The sequence below is a fragment of the Xenopus tropicalis genome, chromosome 5, assembly GCF_000004195.4.
Source record: "Xenopus tropicalis strain Nigerian chromosome 5, UCB_Xtro_10.0, whole genome shotgun sequence".
In the NCBI taxonomy this organism is placed as follows: domain Eukaryota; kingdom Metazoa; phylum Chordata; class Amphibia; order Anura; family Pipidae; genus Xenopus; species Xenopus tropicalis.
In genome coordinates, this window is record NC_030681.2 from 30,092,301 (window position 1) to 30,110,774 (window position 18,474).

Genomic DNA, 18,474 nt, shown 5'->3' on the forward strand with positions numbered 1-18,474 from the left:
AGGAAGTGGAACAGATGGAAGGGGCAAGTAGGTTGTTTCAGGGCCATTTTAAATAAATCAGCCTTTTAAAGCACATTTCTTTGATATTTAAAAAAGTATAACTCATTGGCACATTTTTTTTTACACAATATGTCCCCTTCAATAATTACTGCACAAAAACCCAGTGTTCTTGTTATAAAGATGCTGTGAGGCAAAATGACAACACATTTGCAATGGGTGCTCAAGGAATTCGATTTTTATTTGAATGCAAATTAACCAGATGTCACACGTATTTACATCAATTTACTGAGAAGCTAAAATAGAAGCAGGATATTTGTCAGGAGAAATGTTTACATTTCAATAGAATAAATACAGCTGAAATGGGTAAGGTAGAACAATCACCGCACAAAGTCATTCATTCTTTTCTGATTGACCAATAAGGGTATTTAGTTATCATCTAAATATAATGTTCTTGATAATTAATCTTATTTGGATATGAAATAATCCTTCCTACAATAGCTGAAATCAATGAATTAAGTGTAACATCCGCAGTTTTATAGATCAGCTCCTTATTTTTTCCTTGTTTTCTCGATCACAGTTTCTACAATTGTTGCTGTTTCTTCATAGCTCTTCAAGCTGTCATCAGAGATCTTTTCAATTGACTCCACTACCTCAACTTTTTCATAGCTCATGGAATGCAGGCAGTCTGCATCTCTGACAGCTTGTGATGCCATATACTCATTATTTGCGCCTGGACTGTATATTTGCGGCTGCTCATAGTCACGCCTAGTGCCTCCATCTGGTATTATTACAATTGGCAGAGCTTTATATTTGCCCTTTGTTTGTTTTCCTTTCTTATTTTTTCTTTCTTCTTCATCATCAAATTTCGTTACATCTTCTGGTTTATCAGGATATTTATCTTTCCTATTTGCCTCATCATCTCCACTGTCTGAAGGTTCAAAAGGTTCAGGCAACCCAGGAATGGGTAGAATGTCATTACCTGGCATTACATAAGGAATGATGCTAACATTGACCCTTCCGCCTGTCTGAGTGCTAGATGAGCAGAAGCAAGGGTCCTCATAACTAGATTCACCTGTTACAAGGACATAACGACTCTTTGCAAATAATTCAGTAGTAGGTTCTGGTTTTGTATAGGTTATCATTCTTCCCCTTACCATACCATATAGTTTATTAAATGCTTTACTTATCTGTGCCCCATCAGGTACGTCTTCTTCGCTTACACCAGGTTCAAAAGGATCCAAATCTTTTTCTGCTTCACCAAGGGTAGTGTTGTCATGTTCACTTTCTGTGGGGCCCTTCTCTATACTGCTTTCATCTTTCTCAAGAACTTCATGTTGGTTGTTAATATCACTGATTTCTATGCAGGGTATCTCTTTTCTTCTTAACATTTTTCTTTGAAACATCTTTTGTCTTGGCTTTGCTGTAGCAATATCTTGTATAGCGAGTGTAATATCTGCATAAATGTATATTGAATCTGTTACATGAACATTGGAGATGTATAATCACAGCAATGATAGGGGTTAATGAAAGGGGTAAAACAACTATTTATCTATCTATCCATCTATCTATTATCTATCTATCATCTATCTATCTATCTTTCTATCCATCTATATATCCATCTGTCTATCCATCTATCTGTTCATCTGTCTATCCATCTGTCTATCCCTCTATCTATTATCTATCTATCTATATCTATCTATCTATCATCTATCTATCTATCTATCTATCTATCTATCTATTATCTATCTATCTATCTATCTATCTATCTATCTATCTTTCTATCTTTCTATCCATCTATATATCCATCTGTCTATCCATCTATCTGTTCATCTGTCTATCCATCTATCTATTATCTATCTATATCTATCTATCTATCTATCTATCTATTTATCATCTATCTATCTAAATAGATACGTGTAAACAATAAACCAGGGGTAAAAACAACTATATTACAAAATTAGTAGCTATGAATAAACAGAAGGCCAGGATTATAAAAGCTAAAGAACGTCATGTTTCTAATGCTCCCCTACAAGGGCTAAGATGAAAAAACTGGGTATTATTTTACAGAACTGTTCTGTACAATTGTTTCAGGCTATAACATGCTTGACTAATGGGGTCATTTATCAACATTCCTATTTTTTGCCCCCACAATTTGAATTTTTTTTGTGCTAAAAATCATGAATTTAAATGGTGGTTTAAAAAACACAATTTTTTTATATTTATTGAACAAAAAAATTGTGAAAAACTCAAATGTAAAACTTTGGCATCTTCATGTAGAAGTAAATGGGAGCTACCCTAAGCAAAATGTAGTCAATTCAAGTTTTCAATTTTTTTAAGCTTGTTGAGAAAAATTTAAAGAAATCAATGTATTCAAGTTTTTTTTATGGTTTTATTCTATCCTTTTTTTATAGGTAAGATAATATTTGTTACATTTTAAAGTTATTTGAAGTAGAATTAAATTTATAAACATATGACTGTTGATCAATAAACTCCAAATGCAAAAAAAATTAAAATTTTTCATTTTGTTGCACAAATAAAGGATAAAAAACCTCAAAAACCTCTAAAACCATGAAGCAAAGAAAGATTAGTCAGCTAAGGGACAACTGCCATTGGCTTCTACATGACCTTGACAGCTTTTAGATGCAATATTTTTACTTTCGGATTTTTTACAGATCGGACACATGATAAATGAAAATTCACAATTTCCGCGACTTGTAAGTGCTAAAAATCCAATTCGCAAAAAAAAAATGGTTAGTAAATGGCCCCCTAAGTGTAAGTGGATGAAACAGGGGTAAAAAAAAGAATCAAGTAAGCGAGATAGGCAGTTCCATTAAAGTTGAATAAAGCTCATTTATAGAGTAAAATCAGCAATATTTATTGAATTAAACACATAAATGCTATGAAGCCTTATGCGTTTTGTGCCATACTGGGCACTTGATCATAGGCTAGATAACATCCTATAGGCACAAGGTATTTAAAGACAGACTGACCAATCACATAGAGGCAGTACTAACTAATCATTATCAAATCTTTTTAAGATCTCCTATCTCGCTTACTTGATTTCTAATTGGCTCCCCTATGCTGAGGGTCTGGGGCATGAGCACCTGGACCACCATGTACCACGGGTAAGCTCCTTCTCTACCATACTTGCCTAGATCTATATACTTACATGAGGTTTAGTAATTGTAAAAAAAAGAATGCCAAATAATGACCACAGCCTCATTGACATTTAAATACAAAACAGCCAATAGAAACAAGAGAAAAAAACATAGTAAGCGCTATAGGTTTATCACCTAAAAGTCAGGAATACCGGAAATTATTCTCACAGTGTATTGAAAAGTAACAATAAAGCAAATTTGATTTGGTTAAAACTATACCCCCGAACAATATAGGTACATGGCATAAACCTTATATGTAAAACCCTGCTCCATCTAAATAAACCATTTTCAGAAAAATATACTATGGGTGTTCCTAACTAGAGAATTGCCATTTTAAGTAGGGTCGCACAAGTATTAAGGGCGCACACAAATGAACCAAGGGCACACTGTTCTATCTTTTACTCCCACACTACTTCCTGTTATAGTTAGAGCTGCATTATTTCCTGTCAGCTGATCTCTGAGGGAGCACACAGCCCATCACTAAATGGGGGCTCAAGAATGTATTTTGGCAATATTTACTGATATATATTTCAGTTTGTTAAGATTCTTTGATAGTCCACTTAATATGATTAGTGATAAGCAATTTTTTTCGCCAGGCATGGATTCGCAGCGAATTTCCGCATTTCGCCATTGGTGAATTTTTTCGCAAAACTTCCATGAGGATTCGCTGCAGAAAAATTTGCTGCATGTAAAAAAATTTTTGCCGCTCCTCAAATTGGGCCGTCACATAAAAAAAGGGCGCAGTCGGGTAAAAAAAGGGCGCGGTCATGTCAACATTTGGGCGTGGTTGCTTAAAAAAAGTGCGGGCGGCGAAAAAGAAGCGGGTGACAAAAAAACCACACAAATGTGTTTTGCTAATTTTTTGTCGTTTCACGAATTTCCTTGCCATTTCATGAATTTTATGGTGAAGCAAAATGGGACAGATTCGCTTATCACTAAATATGATATCAACTATCTGTTGGTTAAGTATTCATTCTGGGGGTATAGTTTACCTTTAAAGCAAAAGGTCATATTTACATGATGTATTATATGTTCAGTTGTCATTTGTTTCAGTACCTTTGTCTTTTCTGTAGGAAAGATATATTCCATGAAACAATAAATCAACTGTAAACTCTAAACATGTTATTTATCTGATGACATACTAAATGGGCTCTCAATAAGTCTGTCAGACCTTAGGGACCCCAAAGGATCGCATATGGGGACATATTTTATATATAACATCTTCTAAAGATACTGTGGCCGAACAGTTTTAATCATCCCCAGTTTATAAATATCTGGTATTGACAGAATACAATTAGCACCCAGAAGTGGTGATATTTCTCTATAATTAACTCAGACGTTAGATTGATATTTACTTTACAAACTAGACTTCCCATGGTATGAATCTTAATTTGACGTGACAACGTGAATCTGAATTTCAATGGGCCACTCTTGTGTTTTATACTTTATATTGAATTTTTATTCTCTTTGTTTTTTCGTGCAAAGTTTTTTTTCTTCCTTGTTTCTATTGCTTGTTTTCTATTTTTAAATTGGAAAGGCTGTGGCTAGTATTCAGCCTATGATTAAGTGCCAGAAGGCATGAAATGGGCAAGGCTTTTCTTCAGGACATGTTTTTGGAATAAACCACTTCTGCTTTGCTTGGCATGATTAAGTGCCAGTATCACGAAACACATACAGCTTTCCTTCTGGACATGTTTTTGGAATAAACCACTTCTGCTGTATTTGGCCTGTCAGTGGATTGTCTATGGAGTGCCAGCCTTTGTGTATCTGTACGTAGACCTGTCCCCTTAGCTGAAGGCTCAGGGCTTGGCACCCAAACCCCACAAATCTACTGATGAGCATTCTACATTTTAATTTATGATTAAGTATCCTTTCCTTATTTATTGCAAAGAACCAAAAAAATCTAAGTAAGTTTGCCTGGTTTAACATTTTATTTTATTAATTATTATTAATATTATTATTCATTTCTTCTTTAAACCCTCTATCTGCTGGCATTCTACGTCAAACATTGTATCCATTTGAATACCAATCAAATTGCATCAATGTACTCTCATTGCTAACATTACCTTTTTATATTCCAGAGAACTGATTCTATAGTCATATCGTGTACATTAACACCATCTACAGCTCTGGCCTTCTTACATTTACTAAGGGGCACATTTACTAACCCACGAACGGGCCGAATGCGTCCGATTGCGTTTTTTTCGTAATGATCGGTATTTTGCGTTTTTTCGGAAAATTTTCGTGACTTTTTCGTTATTAATACGATTTGTGCGAAAAAACGCGAGTTTTTCGTAGCCATTCCGAAAGTTGCGCAAAATCTGGCGATTTTTCGTAGCGTTAAAACTTGCGCGAAATGTCGCCTCTTTTAAGTTATAACGCTACGAAAAAGGCGCAACTTTTTGCGCAAGTTTTAATGCTACGAAAAAATCGCCAGATTTTGCGCAACTTTCGGAATGGCTACGAAAAACTCGTGTTTTTTCGCGCAAACCGTATTGGTAACGAAAAAGTCGCAACAATTTCCGAAAAGTCGTAAAGACGCTGAAAAAATCGCAAAAAATACGAAAAAGTCGCAAAATGTTCGTTTTCAAATCAGAATTTTTCCAATTCGGTTCAGATTCGTGTCTTAGTAAATGTGCCCCTAAATATTGAAATTGTTCAATCAATTCAGAAAGTACCTTGTTCTGAATTTAGAATGTGCACCCTTCCATAGTAGGTTAAAGAGATCTCTACATGTTATTCATTTTTTGAATCATTCAACCAGCCAATTTATTTTGTCGGTGCTTGTAAGCATGGTCCTGTCTATTCTTTGCATGTCTGTACTGGGATTTCCATGGTTTGCATGCTGATGCTTAGCTATCAAATAAATTATGATCTTGGAACCAACATAATTGTGTAGTTTCAAAGTCAGTGTTGTATATTAGCCTTCCTCTACTACCACAAGAATTATTCTAACCATTACCTCTTCCTCTTGTTGTGGACATCTGAGAGGACTTGACACTTTGCATGAAGAGAGTAATTGGAGTTCCAACTATTGCAGAGTTTAATCTAAAACAGAGAAACAGAATGTCTATGTAACATATGAAACTTGCATGTGTCTACTAAATGTAAAGGTATGGAATGCCTAATCCAGAAAATCCTTCATAATAAAAGATCTGAATTACAAGAAGGACATCGCCATTTTAAGCAAAAAATTCCAGTCTTGTAATGATTTCTTTTTTTCCCATAATAGTAAACAGTAGCTTGTACTTGATGGTAACTAAGCTGGCTCTATTGTCCCACAATTTTGATGGGAAAAAAATTTGGCCCCGATTACCTTTAAGAAAGAAATGAAAGAAACTGAGATTTGGTCTAATAATACATAAGTAAAATCACCTATATAATACACATGAATGAACTATATTACAACTAGGGGTTACCTACAGTAAACAGATTATTTTATCCTATTTTAGAATTTTAGCCTTAATGTGCAATGTGCAACAGTATATATTAAATTCCGAGTATTTATATAGCACAGACAATTTACTGCAGTGCTCTACAAAGATTATACATCAATCCCTGCACCAGTATAACTTACACTCTAAGCCCCTATCACATTCACACACACTATCGTCAGTTTTATAAAGTACGAGTTAACCTTCCTGCATGTTTTTGGAGTGTGGGAGGAAACTGGAGGAAACCCATGCAGACATGGGAGAACATAAAACTCCATTGCAGATACTGCCCAAGCGGGAATCAAACTCTGGACCCATTGCTGCACCACAGAAAGGCTACCCACTGAACTCCCGTGCTGTAGTTTCACCTATATATCAAGTCTAACAGAATTGTAATGCAGTAAAAGATTTAGGATGCCACCACTGATACCATAAGAAATAATATAATGTGTTGTCACACAAAAATACATGCATTGCACCATGGGAGCACTTCAGTTCAGGGCCAGAGCAAGGCATTGGCAAGGCAGGTACTTGCACTTTGTGCTGAATGTATTTTGTTGCAACTGCAAAACCACTGAGCACTCTTCCTTCACTGCCAGATTCTGTGGCATCCATGATCCATACCTTTTTTATAAAAGACATATTAGTGGTGTTTGCCTGCACACAATCATAGAGAGGCACTTGTGTGTTTATAAGGATTGGAATTAAAAGAAATGTGGAGTCCAGCTTGATCACTTTATATATATCTTCCCCAGGGCCGCCATCAGGGGGGCACAGGGGGGACAGTAGTCCCGGTAGTTTTTAACTCTAAAGGGTGCCCGGCCGTGCTAGAGTCTTCTTAGCGCGGGCCCCCCTTTAATCAAATCCGGGCCCTATCACTGCTGGCGTCCTCCGTTATGTCCTGGTGCTCCACGCTACATCTGCGCTTATATAAGGTTGTGCCCCGTGCGTAGTGGCGTCACATGTACGGGGCGCAACCATATATAAGCGCAAATGGAGTGGGGAGCAGCAGGAAATAACGGAGGACATCACTTAAGCCGGAGCACGCAGGGGAGCCAACGCAGGGGAGAGGAACTGGATGATGGTTGGGAGGCCCTGGAGGATGCTGGGGGGAGTTGCAGGATGCTTCGGGGGTCCCTGGGGGAAGCAGGAGGACACTGGGTGGGGGAGCTGGAGGATGCTTGGGAAGATTCTTCCCCATCTCTCCTCTGACTCCTGCTACTCTCTATCACTATTTATCTGAGTGTCTGAGAGTTACAGCATCCTATGTTCCTTGTTAAAGATATCACTGCTTCCAAGTACAGGATAAGAAGTGCTGCTAGGGAGATCCAAATACAGGCCGAGGTCAGGGAAATAGTTTAATAAATTCTGGTGCTTTTTTTTGGAATAGGGAGGTTGGGCAGCATTACTTGAATGTCCCATTAATGGTTAAACCCAGTTCACTTGCTGGCCGGATAGATGGTGCTGGAGATCCTGAAGTAGGAAGCCTCAGTAGATAAGTATAACTGAAGAGGTTAGCTTTTGTAATAGCTCACTCTAGGAATGTGAGTCAGATTGGGGGTAGTTAGCAGAACAGCCAGCATAAAGACTCAATTGATAGGTTCCAAAGTGATCCCAAGAGGGACATGTATTCCAGGGACTCCACACTTACAAATGAGCACCACCATGGCTGTGACTTAAAAAAATATCATTTTTAAATAACTGAATTATTTAATTAAAATAGAGTCTATGGCAGACAACCTTTTCATAATTCAGAGTTCTCTGGATAACAGGTTTCTGGAAAACAGATTCCATACCTATATACTGTGCTTTAAAGAAGCTGTAATGCCCAAATTATTGAAGAACTGTCCTGTGTGTGAAGCCAGCATGGAAAACCCATCCTCCAATCCTACAGGTTGGGCCCATGTGTCCTGTGTAATGCACGCTCTGCTGGGAGTTACAGAGAGCCCCTTTGTGGGGATAGGCAATTCCCTATGGGCTTAAGAGTGGTACAGCTCCAAAACAGTGTTACATATATAAATACTGCTCCCAGTCCCTAACTGTAGTCAACCAGTGAAGGCTTGAAGAGCCGAGGAAGGGTTCTCCTTCACACTTTCCTAATATTTTCTAGTCTAGCAAATGATGCCATACAAAGAGGGGCACAAAGAAACCTTGCTACATTGCTCAGTAAACCCACCTGTGATCCTCATTCTCAATGATTCGCTTATACCTCTCTAGTTCATGCTCCAAGGACTGCTGGTAAATGGATAGCTGGCGGCAATCATTCATTAACTTTTCCAGTGACTTTTCAACTTCTTCCATGCCTTTCTTGAGGACTTCAATTTGCTCATTGTACAGTTGTATTTCATCATCATAACTCTCCTGGGTGCTCTTTATTGTTTCTTCCAGCACTGAAGTCTGTTAAAAATACAGCACAACACTGGGTTTCTTTGCACAGAAAGGAAGTATCTACAAGACATATTCAGTTCTCCATATTTGGCCATTTTGTGGATAAATCAAGTTGGATTTGTGTCATTTTGGTATTATTCAGTGTAGCAGTGACATTAGACTGCCTTCAGCCTGCATTACCACTCTGAAAAATGTACCAGTACTTTTAAAATCAGCCCCAGTGTCATGTATGGTATAAGCAACACCAAACTCCAAGGAATCTCTGGGGAGCAAATTTGATCCTAACAATGTTGCCACTGTGCAGGCCAAAGGATACTGAAAAAACACTAATAGAACATCTTTTGTAGGATATATATATATATTTTATACAGTACATTAGTATTGTTTTTTATTGATTCATTAGAGGGTACTCTTTCCTATATTCACATTTGTTCCATATATCTAGGCTTATCACTGGCTATCAATCCAAGTAGTACGAGGATTTTAGTTCTCCGAAGAGTTGAAAACTGTACAGCTCTGCTGTATGTATAGGTGTATAAATAATTGACTAGAGCAGTAAATCCAATTTCCTCTTGTGGGGTCAATAATAAAAGGTAGTGAATTAGACTTAGATTTGGCTTCATATTTAAGACTGTTCAGGCTGCTACCCAAACGTACAGTGGCATATACACAAATATACACAAGATGGCACTATAACACTTAGATTGGCTGCAATTCTTCGGAAATCTTTTTTGCAACTAACGATTATTGTTGTAGAAAAAGCAAAGCAAGCATGTGGTTGCTTAATAACATTTCTCAATCCAAACAGCACATGGTACATTTTTTCTAGCAATATATCTTGCTTACTAATCCCATTCTTTGAGGTTCACTTTAAAAAATAACTTTAATTTTGCTCAAGCTCTCAAGTTAAAAGGAACATATCTAATGCAGCCCAGGTTATATTGTATGGATGGTTTAGAAGTAACTCAAGTGCAGTAAGTATAGTCCAGTTATAAACTGACCGTATAGTATAGTCAGAATACTGTAAGTAATGTTATTTGGCACATATAGGAAATGATCATCTGAAACACACAATGATAAACGGTGTGACATAAAAGTTAAATGGCTCTTAACAAATGTGAATAAAATCATTCATTTACAAAAAGGGACCTGGACAAATTTCATTTAGGGGCATATTTATTGTGCTGTGTAAAACGAATTTGACAAATTTGACAAAAAACGGCGTAAAAAGCTGTGTGAAAACAGAGAACATCGCCTTCCGAATGCTAGATTTTACGCCGTTATTTTACGTGTAAAAATATTACACTGATTTTGCGCAATTTTTTACACGCCAAAGCCTGGTGATGTGTGGTGAATTTTCTCGCAATTTTTTGCAAAGCATAATAAATACGCCCCTTAATATTGGGGTTGCTTCTAAATAAGGTTTAGTTACATTTATGTGGTTAAAATCCTTGTATTCGCTCACTAATGGAGGACAGCGGATCACTGAAGAAAGATGACAGAGAGGGTGTTGGATAACTGAGGAAGGAGGAAGGATGACTGAGGGGGATGCGGGATAACTAATGGAAAGAGAGGAGGACAGAGGTGCCATTGTATTTTCCTATGACAATGGATTTGAAAATGAGGGACAGCGGAGGTATGACAAGCAGTTCTTTGAAGGAGTACACCAATCTGCTACAACATAATAGGATAGAGTACCAGGGGTTTACAGTATATGGCGCACTTGAGTTTTTACTGAGAATGTCCTAAAATGGCCACTGTACTCGCTAACATTATAAGGGTTCAGGATTATAATGTAAGTTTATAGGTCAGATATTGATGTGGGCATGATGTTTGATTCCAAAGTTTCATGATGTCCCAATACAGACACCATATATTATAGCCATAATAATTTGCCTTGGTGATATTCCAGCATCAACAGCTGAATTATAAGTCCTAGCACCTCCAGAAAGGCTTATAATAGGGACAATGTGGAGGCACTGATTTGTATAGAAAGGGAACAGAAACTTTTGTAAAAAGCAATATTGATATTGGTGCTATCTTCCCATTAGATACAGTAAGTTACCCCCTGTTTTCACTTGTCTCAGCCACCAGCATGACAAGGGCCGCACTCCTCAATGTATGAAAATGCACTAAGGTCAAATGTATTATTTTTTGTAATGTAAGGTTTATTGTCGCCATTAAAATAGTAGCCGAAAATATATAAAGTGTATTTGCATGTTGTTATTGTATGCAGACAGGCGCCACGCAGGCATTGACTTACAGTCTGAGAATCCAAGGATGGCGGTGAACTTACTCTATAACCGTGACAGCACTGACTTATGGTTATTCCAATATGGCCAAAAGTGACAGAGAGCTTAAACTCAAATCTATTTTCTCTTTAATTACTATAACACACAGTATAAAAATATGTATTATGGATATTCTGGATTTATTACCTCAGACTGAAGTTTTAACTTCTGAGCCTGAAGCTGACTGAGAATGCTCTTATATTCCTCTAGCTGGCTCTGTAGTATCGGGATTCGTCTTTCAGATATCAGCTTTTCCTGCAGGAAACAGAAGGGATTAACTGGTATCCCATGACACACATATACATTATATATATATATATATACATAATATAATACATATGTAAATGTATATGCTAAGAAAAAAATGTCAGGGATCATCTTTACCCTTTAATTACATTTTTGATTATATGCTATGAAAAGACAAGGGTACAGTGAGGTGGGGAACAAGCAGAAGGAAGATAAACAATGGGTAACAGGTATTTCGAAAATGTCTCTCTAACTCATTCCCCTTCCTTCTCCATGGTTTTGAATGGGATTAAGAATACAATAATTGCTGAAGTTTGCAATGTAATAATCAAATGATATTACACTGCAAGATGCTCATGTTTGTTTGTAATTGTATTTTCCCCATTTAATTAGAGCTGAGTTCCTCTTAAAACCTGGAACAGATTCCTATTCTATAAATGAACAGTAACACAGAAAAAAATGTGTTTTCCAAGTAATTAATATATAATATACTGCTGCCCTGCACTGGTAAAACATGTGTGTTTGTCTCAGAAACACTAACATAGATTGTATAAACAAACTGCTGTGTAGCCATGGGGGTAGTTGGAAAAATTGAGAAAAGGCCCAGGTTACACAGCAGGTTTCACAACAGATAGCAGATAAGCTCTGTAGAATATGATGCTGTTTTGCAGAGTTTATCCCATGCCCCTTAGCTGTATTTTAATTGCATCCATTGTGACACAGTGGCTTGTTTATAAAAACTATAGTAGTGTTTCTGAAGCAAATACAAAGCTTTTACCAGTGTTTTAATTACACTGTTTACACAAATAATTCATTCTGACATTTAAATTTTTATTCTTGAACCAACAAATGTATTTTTTAGCTGTAATATTGGTGTGTAGGTGCCATCTCAGTGCATTGTGCCTGAGTCTGAGCTTTCAGAAGGAGCCAGCGCTGATGTTTTCCCATTACAGCATTGCTTTAAATTTTTTTGTGTTACTGTTCCTTTAAGTATCTGGTTGGGGGAAATAAAAGCAGCAGAGAATGCATCGAACATATAAACATAATGGCTAATACTGCGGCTCATGCAACAACAAAAATCTTATTTGTATTGCGATAATTATCATGGGATGCCAGTTGTTTGATGCAGGTTATTATGGCAGCATGTTTATGCCAGCATGTTATTATGGCAGCATGTTCATGCCAGTATTTTATTATGGCAGCATGTTCATGCAGGCATTTGTGTGTGCCATTCATGATTTACTTCCGGGGCATTATTTCAATTATGTCAGATTTGTACACAAATGTATGACGTCTTTAAAATACTTTATAAATTCTATTGAGAATCGTAATATATAAACACAGAAATAGATTATGAGCTGGAGATTCTAAGCTACTGTTTATTGTATTAGATATCATCTCTCAATGAATTCCAAGTTCTCCTTGGATGTGATTTTTCAGAGCATTCTGTCCATGCCAAGGAAATTTAAGTCCATAAAAAGATAAGGCAATTCACTGGTGACTGGCCAGATTTCCTAAATATCTTGATTCCAGGAAGCCTAGATTTGATTGAAGGATCAACTCCTTGGAACCTGCCAGTCTATATCTCTGTGCTTTAGGAGCCAAAAATTAAATTAAAAGGCCAGTGGGGCACAAACATGCTGGATGCCATTTGTGTCGCTACCCCTCCCTCTACCCATGATATTTATTTATACAGTGGGACAACAAAAACACAGAATAAAACCCCAATATATGAATGTAATGTATACATACAACAAACTCCCTGTAGCACATTGTTCCCAGGCCCATTTTTACCTGCACATTGAATTGTGGCACATAGTTTTACAAACAATTATCATGTCCCATTAAGACTGTCAAGCCTTATATTGTTCAGTAGATTTAATCAGTAAATGTAGTAAGTAAATGGGCAGTATACAATATAGTAAGTAAATGGGCAGTATACAATATAGTAAGTAAATGGGAAGCATACAATATAGTAAGTAAATTGGCAGCATACAATATAGTAAGTAAATTGGCAGCATACAATATAGTAAGTAAATGGGCAGTTTACAATATAGTAAGTGTAACACTATTAACACAGGATAAGGCAAATCCTGGCTAGTAGCGTAGTGTAGAGCTTGTGTTACATGTGACCCTTAATACTTAGGCATGGGCCTCCAATAAGTGGGAGATTTATGGAGCGAGGGTGTAGTTGAACTACAACTAGCTGAGGTTGTGTGGTGCAAATAGTATAAATGGACACCAGGTTTGTTATATACTCACAAGCAGTAGATATAGCAAGTCACAGTGGTAAATAGCAGTTGTGACCTTTACGAACAGTATTGCCCAACATGGAGATGTGCAGAGTATTAGCTGAGAAACCAAGATGGATGCCCTTTACTGGACCGGATCCCTTCCAGCCAACGATGGTTCAAGGGTAATTACTGCCTGAGCCTTTGTCTTAACTGTAGTCCCTACAGCAAGGCATACAGAGCCTGGGGTAGGCTAAACCCTTAATGTCTCCTTAGGTGGGGCTAATGGCTGCCCTTTCTAGCTAGACTGACTATGCTCACTTCTACTAGAGAGTGCTATTAAATAGAGCTGCTGTGCTGACTTGTTCTCATTCATGGGGCCCTGTCCCCGACTTTAGTTGTTCCAGTAGTGTTACTGGGGCCTGACTGCACCCAGGCTCAGATGGAGCTCTGCTTGGGACACAGCATGCAGCCAAAAGAGGAAGCCACACCCTCCTGCTAGACACTATATCAGTCTGCAGGGGGCGTGTACAACCTGACTAAACCTATAAGGGATAGTTTTAGAACTGTAACCTGAGTACAGAGGGCTTTGCCCAATAACAATAAAGGTGTGAAGAGGTAGGGAAGTAAAGCCATAGGGAGCTTAACCCTATGTGTCCCTACATAAGTAAATGGGCACTATACAATATAGTAAGTAAATGGGCAGTTTGCAAATGGGCAGCATACAATATAGTAAGTAAATGGGTGGCATACAATATAGTAAGTAAATGGGCGGCATACAATATAGTAAGTAAATGGGCGGCATACAATATAGTAAGTAAATGGGCAGTACAGATCAATATACCCATTTCTTTAAAACAAGAAAAATAAATAGAACTTACCTCACCAATGCCGGCTGTGATAGCTGCTACACGGGGGGTTGTTTGGATGATCTGCTGCAATATACTTACGTAGGTCTGGATTTCCATAAGGTTCTGTTGAATAAAAATGTTCTAGTTTATTATGGATTCTGCATGTGTCTGTAGAAGCCAAAACCGTTTATATAATATTTTATGTACACTAGAAACGCACTACGATGTACTTCAGATTTACTAACACTCATTTTTTTATATATTTTTTATATATTTTAAAAGACTCGCCCCAAATTGGACATTAGTAGATCAGTGTAATGAGCTCTGATTCCCCAGCTAAGGCATAGGGATAGGGGTCACAGGGGACTTCCAAAACTTTGCTTATTCCCAACACCCACTATCATGACAATAGTTTTTGGACTTCCATGTTTAAGCTCTAGTGATGAGTGAATCTGTTCCGTTTTGTTGAAAAATTTGCAAAACACACAATGAAGTCATTTTTTGTTGCAACGTTTTCTTTGAGCAAAATACATTGTAGTCAACAGGGATTTTTTTTGCAGCAACTTATTTATCTGCAAAACACATTGGAGTTAATGGTCGTTTTTGGTGTTTTGCTCAATATCCACTGGAGTCAATGGACACTACATTTTTTTTCACTCTGAAATTTTTAATTCTTCCAGATATTGTAAATCATGTACTGGATGAAAGAAAGTCTTCACAGACATAACTCACCTTGGAGTTCCATGACATGTATAAAAGCACTCACCTTCTGGCCATGTTTTTTTTTAAATGGCCATGGCACTCCTCGGTGACTTATAATATCCTTATTTTTTACAATAGGGGGTTCTTTATTCACTATATTATGAACCTAGCATTTTAAATGTGGATCTAAACTCCTGAATAACTAAGAGTTTCACTTCTGGCAGCCAGCTACCCCTGTGCCACTTAAAATAACCTTTGGGTATGACCTCCTTCTCCAAGTCTTCTGAGGAGCAGCACATACAATGGGAAGCCCCAAGATGTGGGATAACAAAGCACATGAAAGACCCTTCGCACAGGTAGTGTAAGCCCTGGAGCAGCAGAGTCGGAGGAGGGGCTGCATGACCCTGCACAGCATCACAGCGGGGGATAGTGTAGTGTAATGCAAAAGGGGAGTGCCAATAAGGTGGGGCGGAGAAAGGTATATAGGAGGACAGTTAGGGGCTGGCTATCCACCATTTTGAGTGGACGCAGCTGAGAAAGGTCCCCACCCACTCTCCCTTAGTTGGGGGTTGGTTCCTTTTATTTACATTTTTGGTTTTTTATAGTTGTCACACATGTGGCCTTGGAGGGCGAGGGGTACAAGGGTTTAGTTAGCTAGTGGAAAAGATACGGGTAAGAGTAGGTAAAAGGTTAGAAGTGGATCAGAGTCCTGGTAGTTGTCACAGCTTTGGCGGGTCCTTGTCAGTCTGCCGGGGGGAGAAGCTTGTTCTGGTATGCCAGATCAGGTATAATGGATGGTTTAACCCCTAAGGTGGGTGACCATTGGTGGAAGGAATACAAATGGGTGGGTACCAACTGGCTAAGTAGAAAAGGGGACCGGATAGGTCCCGGATTTGGCGGCGGGTATCCTCCGAGCTAGGGATTGGGCGGCTGGAGGATAGCACGGCTCAGTTTGGTTGTGGAAGGGCAGACTGGCAAGGGACTCTGGGTCAGTGTTTGCATACTAATGTTTTGCACTTATGGTTATATGTTGATGTATTGTTATGATTACACATGTTTACTTATTGGTATTGTATTTAATTATTGTACTGTTTGTATTATAGGAAGCCCTGAAGCTATAAACGCAGGGGCTGCATGACAAGGGATCCGAATGACCAGCAGCCAGATTACACTGGTTTATGTTTAAAGATTGAAAAATCAGATGCAGCTGTGATTGGGTGAGAAGCAGTATGTTAAGGAGGGGGAAAGCTGGGCTGGGGGTGGAGAAGGATAGGGATATGATGTCACAAAAGAAGGAGTTCACTTCCTATCTTCTGAACAGGTAGAAACATGAGGCAGAGCTCTCTCTTTAATATATTGTTATTAGCTGCAGTATATACACACTAACTCCTCACTATACTGCGGGCTTTGGGGGTAGAACTATTTGGGCAGCTGTTTGTTAGGCTCTTGCTGTTTGTTTGCAGCTTTACAGCAGTTAATCTCACTGTAGCCACTCAGGCAGCATGGAAGTCAGCCTGGGCCCAAAAATGTACCCTCTCTATTAAATAGGAATCCAGCTACTGCAACTCATTACAGTGTACAGAGAGCTATAGTTGGAGTATACAGAGAGCTGTAGTTGGAGTATACAGAGAGAGCTATAGTTGGAGTATACAGAGAGCGGTAGTTGGATTATACAGAGAGAGCTATAGTTGGAGTATACAGAGAGCTGTAGTTGGAGTATACAGAGAGCTGTAGTTGGAGTATACAGAGAGCTATAGTTGGAGTATACAGAGAGCTGTAGTTGGAGTATACAGAGAGCTATAGTTGGAGTATACAGAGAGCTATAGTTGGAGTATACAGAGAGCTGTAGTTGAAGTATACAGAGCTGTAGTTGGAGTATACAGAGAGCTACAGTTGGAGTATACAGAGAGAGCTGTAGTTGGAGGTGGGGCTCAGTTGGTAATAAGGCAAAGCCTGAATTCAGTAACTTTCCTGGGCTTTGTTTTACTAACACTACGTATTATACAGTAGTTCTATAGATATAATCATTTGATTCAGCAGCCTGCTGTCAGAGTTTTACCTCTAAATTTACTGGGCCTTATCCAGTTGCGGATGTCATCTATCTATATATTATTAACCCATGCAGAACCTGCCAGATAGCCATCTAGTTATTTGGACAACATTCCTGTAGAGGCTACACTCAGGCTGTGTACCTAGGGCAGAAGTCGTTCTACTGTGTTTCGGCACACACACACATATATATATATATATATATAGAGAGAGAGAGTGAGGGAGGAGGGGATTACAGTACTATTGCCCCTGTGAGTGTATCATGGACCATGTACAGACCTCTCTCTTTTACATAATGTTATTAGTTGAAGTATATACAAATTTACTCCTCATTATACTACTAGCATTGGGGGTAGAACTATTTGGGCAGGCTGCTCAATAGTCGTTTCCTTGTTGTTGCTACAGCAGTTAATTGCACTGTAGTCACTTGGGCAGCAGGGGAGTCAGCCTGAGTCCAAAAAGGCATCCTCTCTATTAAATATAGAAATCCAGGCTGTGACACTGAGCTGCTGCTACTGCAACTCATCAAAGTACACAGAGAGCAGTAGTTTGAGTTTACAGAGAGGAGCTTAGTCAGGAATAGGGCAAAGCCTGAATATAGTAACTTTCCCAGGCTTTGGTTTAAGAAGTCTGTACATTGCATGGTATTTCTATAGATATAGTTCTCGATTTAGCAGCCTTTAGTAGGATCCTTACCTCTAATTTATTGAGTCACAGATTTCAGGTCATGCTCAGAGGACAATCTGCTGCTACTGCAGACAGAACCTAAATATAGTATAATCCTCTATTAGTACAACTAGTAGGAGTCTGATGGGTAAGTATAAAAAACAGAGCCTGCCTATTGTAGCTTAGCTGGGATGCAGCCGACTATTAGCGAGGCAGGTGCTTGATGGGCTTGGGTCCCACAGGAGTGTTGACAATTGGCTGCCTGGTTACACTTGCCCACCCAACCCCTAACGGTTGGGTGGCTGGCATGCCAGGTAGTCCATGAAGGCGGATGGTGGTTTATTACTGGCAAGCATTCCCTCTGAAAAAAGGTTTGTATAAGAAAGCCACAGCTCCTGTGAAAATACCATACGCTTAGCACAATGTCGCTTGCAGTTTCAGGGCACTCAGCTTGCAAT

General features: G+C 38.5%; 1 protein-coding gene across 1 annotated transcript in view; it reads right to left on the reverse strand.

The window, feature by feature from the left end:
• Positions 1 to 213: 213 nt before the first annotated feature.
• Positions 214 to 18,474, reverse strand: part of bfsp1 (beaded filament structural protein 1) — a 46,350-nt gene continuing 28,089 nt past the window's right edge. Inside the window, exons 4-8 of the mRNA XM_002931744.5 lie at positions 14,630 to 14,722; positions 11,419 to 11,526; positions 8,769 to 8,989; positions 6,121 to 6,206; positions 214 to 1,453 (exon numbers count right to left, since the gene is read on the reverse strand). Of these exons, the coding sequence (XP_002931790.1) occupies positions 549 to 1,453; positions 6,121 to 6,206; positions 8,769 to 8,989; positions 11,419 to 11,526; positions 14,630 to 14,722 (1,413 nt within the window). The 3' untranslated portion in view covers positions 214 to 548. The remainder of the gene's footprint in view (positions 1,454 to 6,120; positions 6,207 to 8,768; positions 8,990 to 11,418; positions 11,527 to 14,629; positions 14,723 to 18,474) is intronic.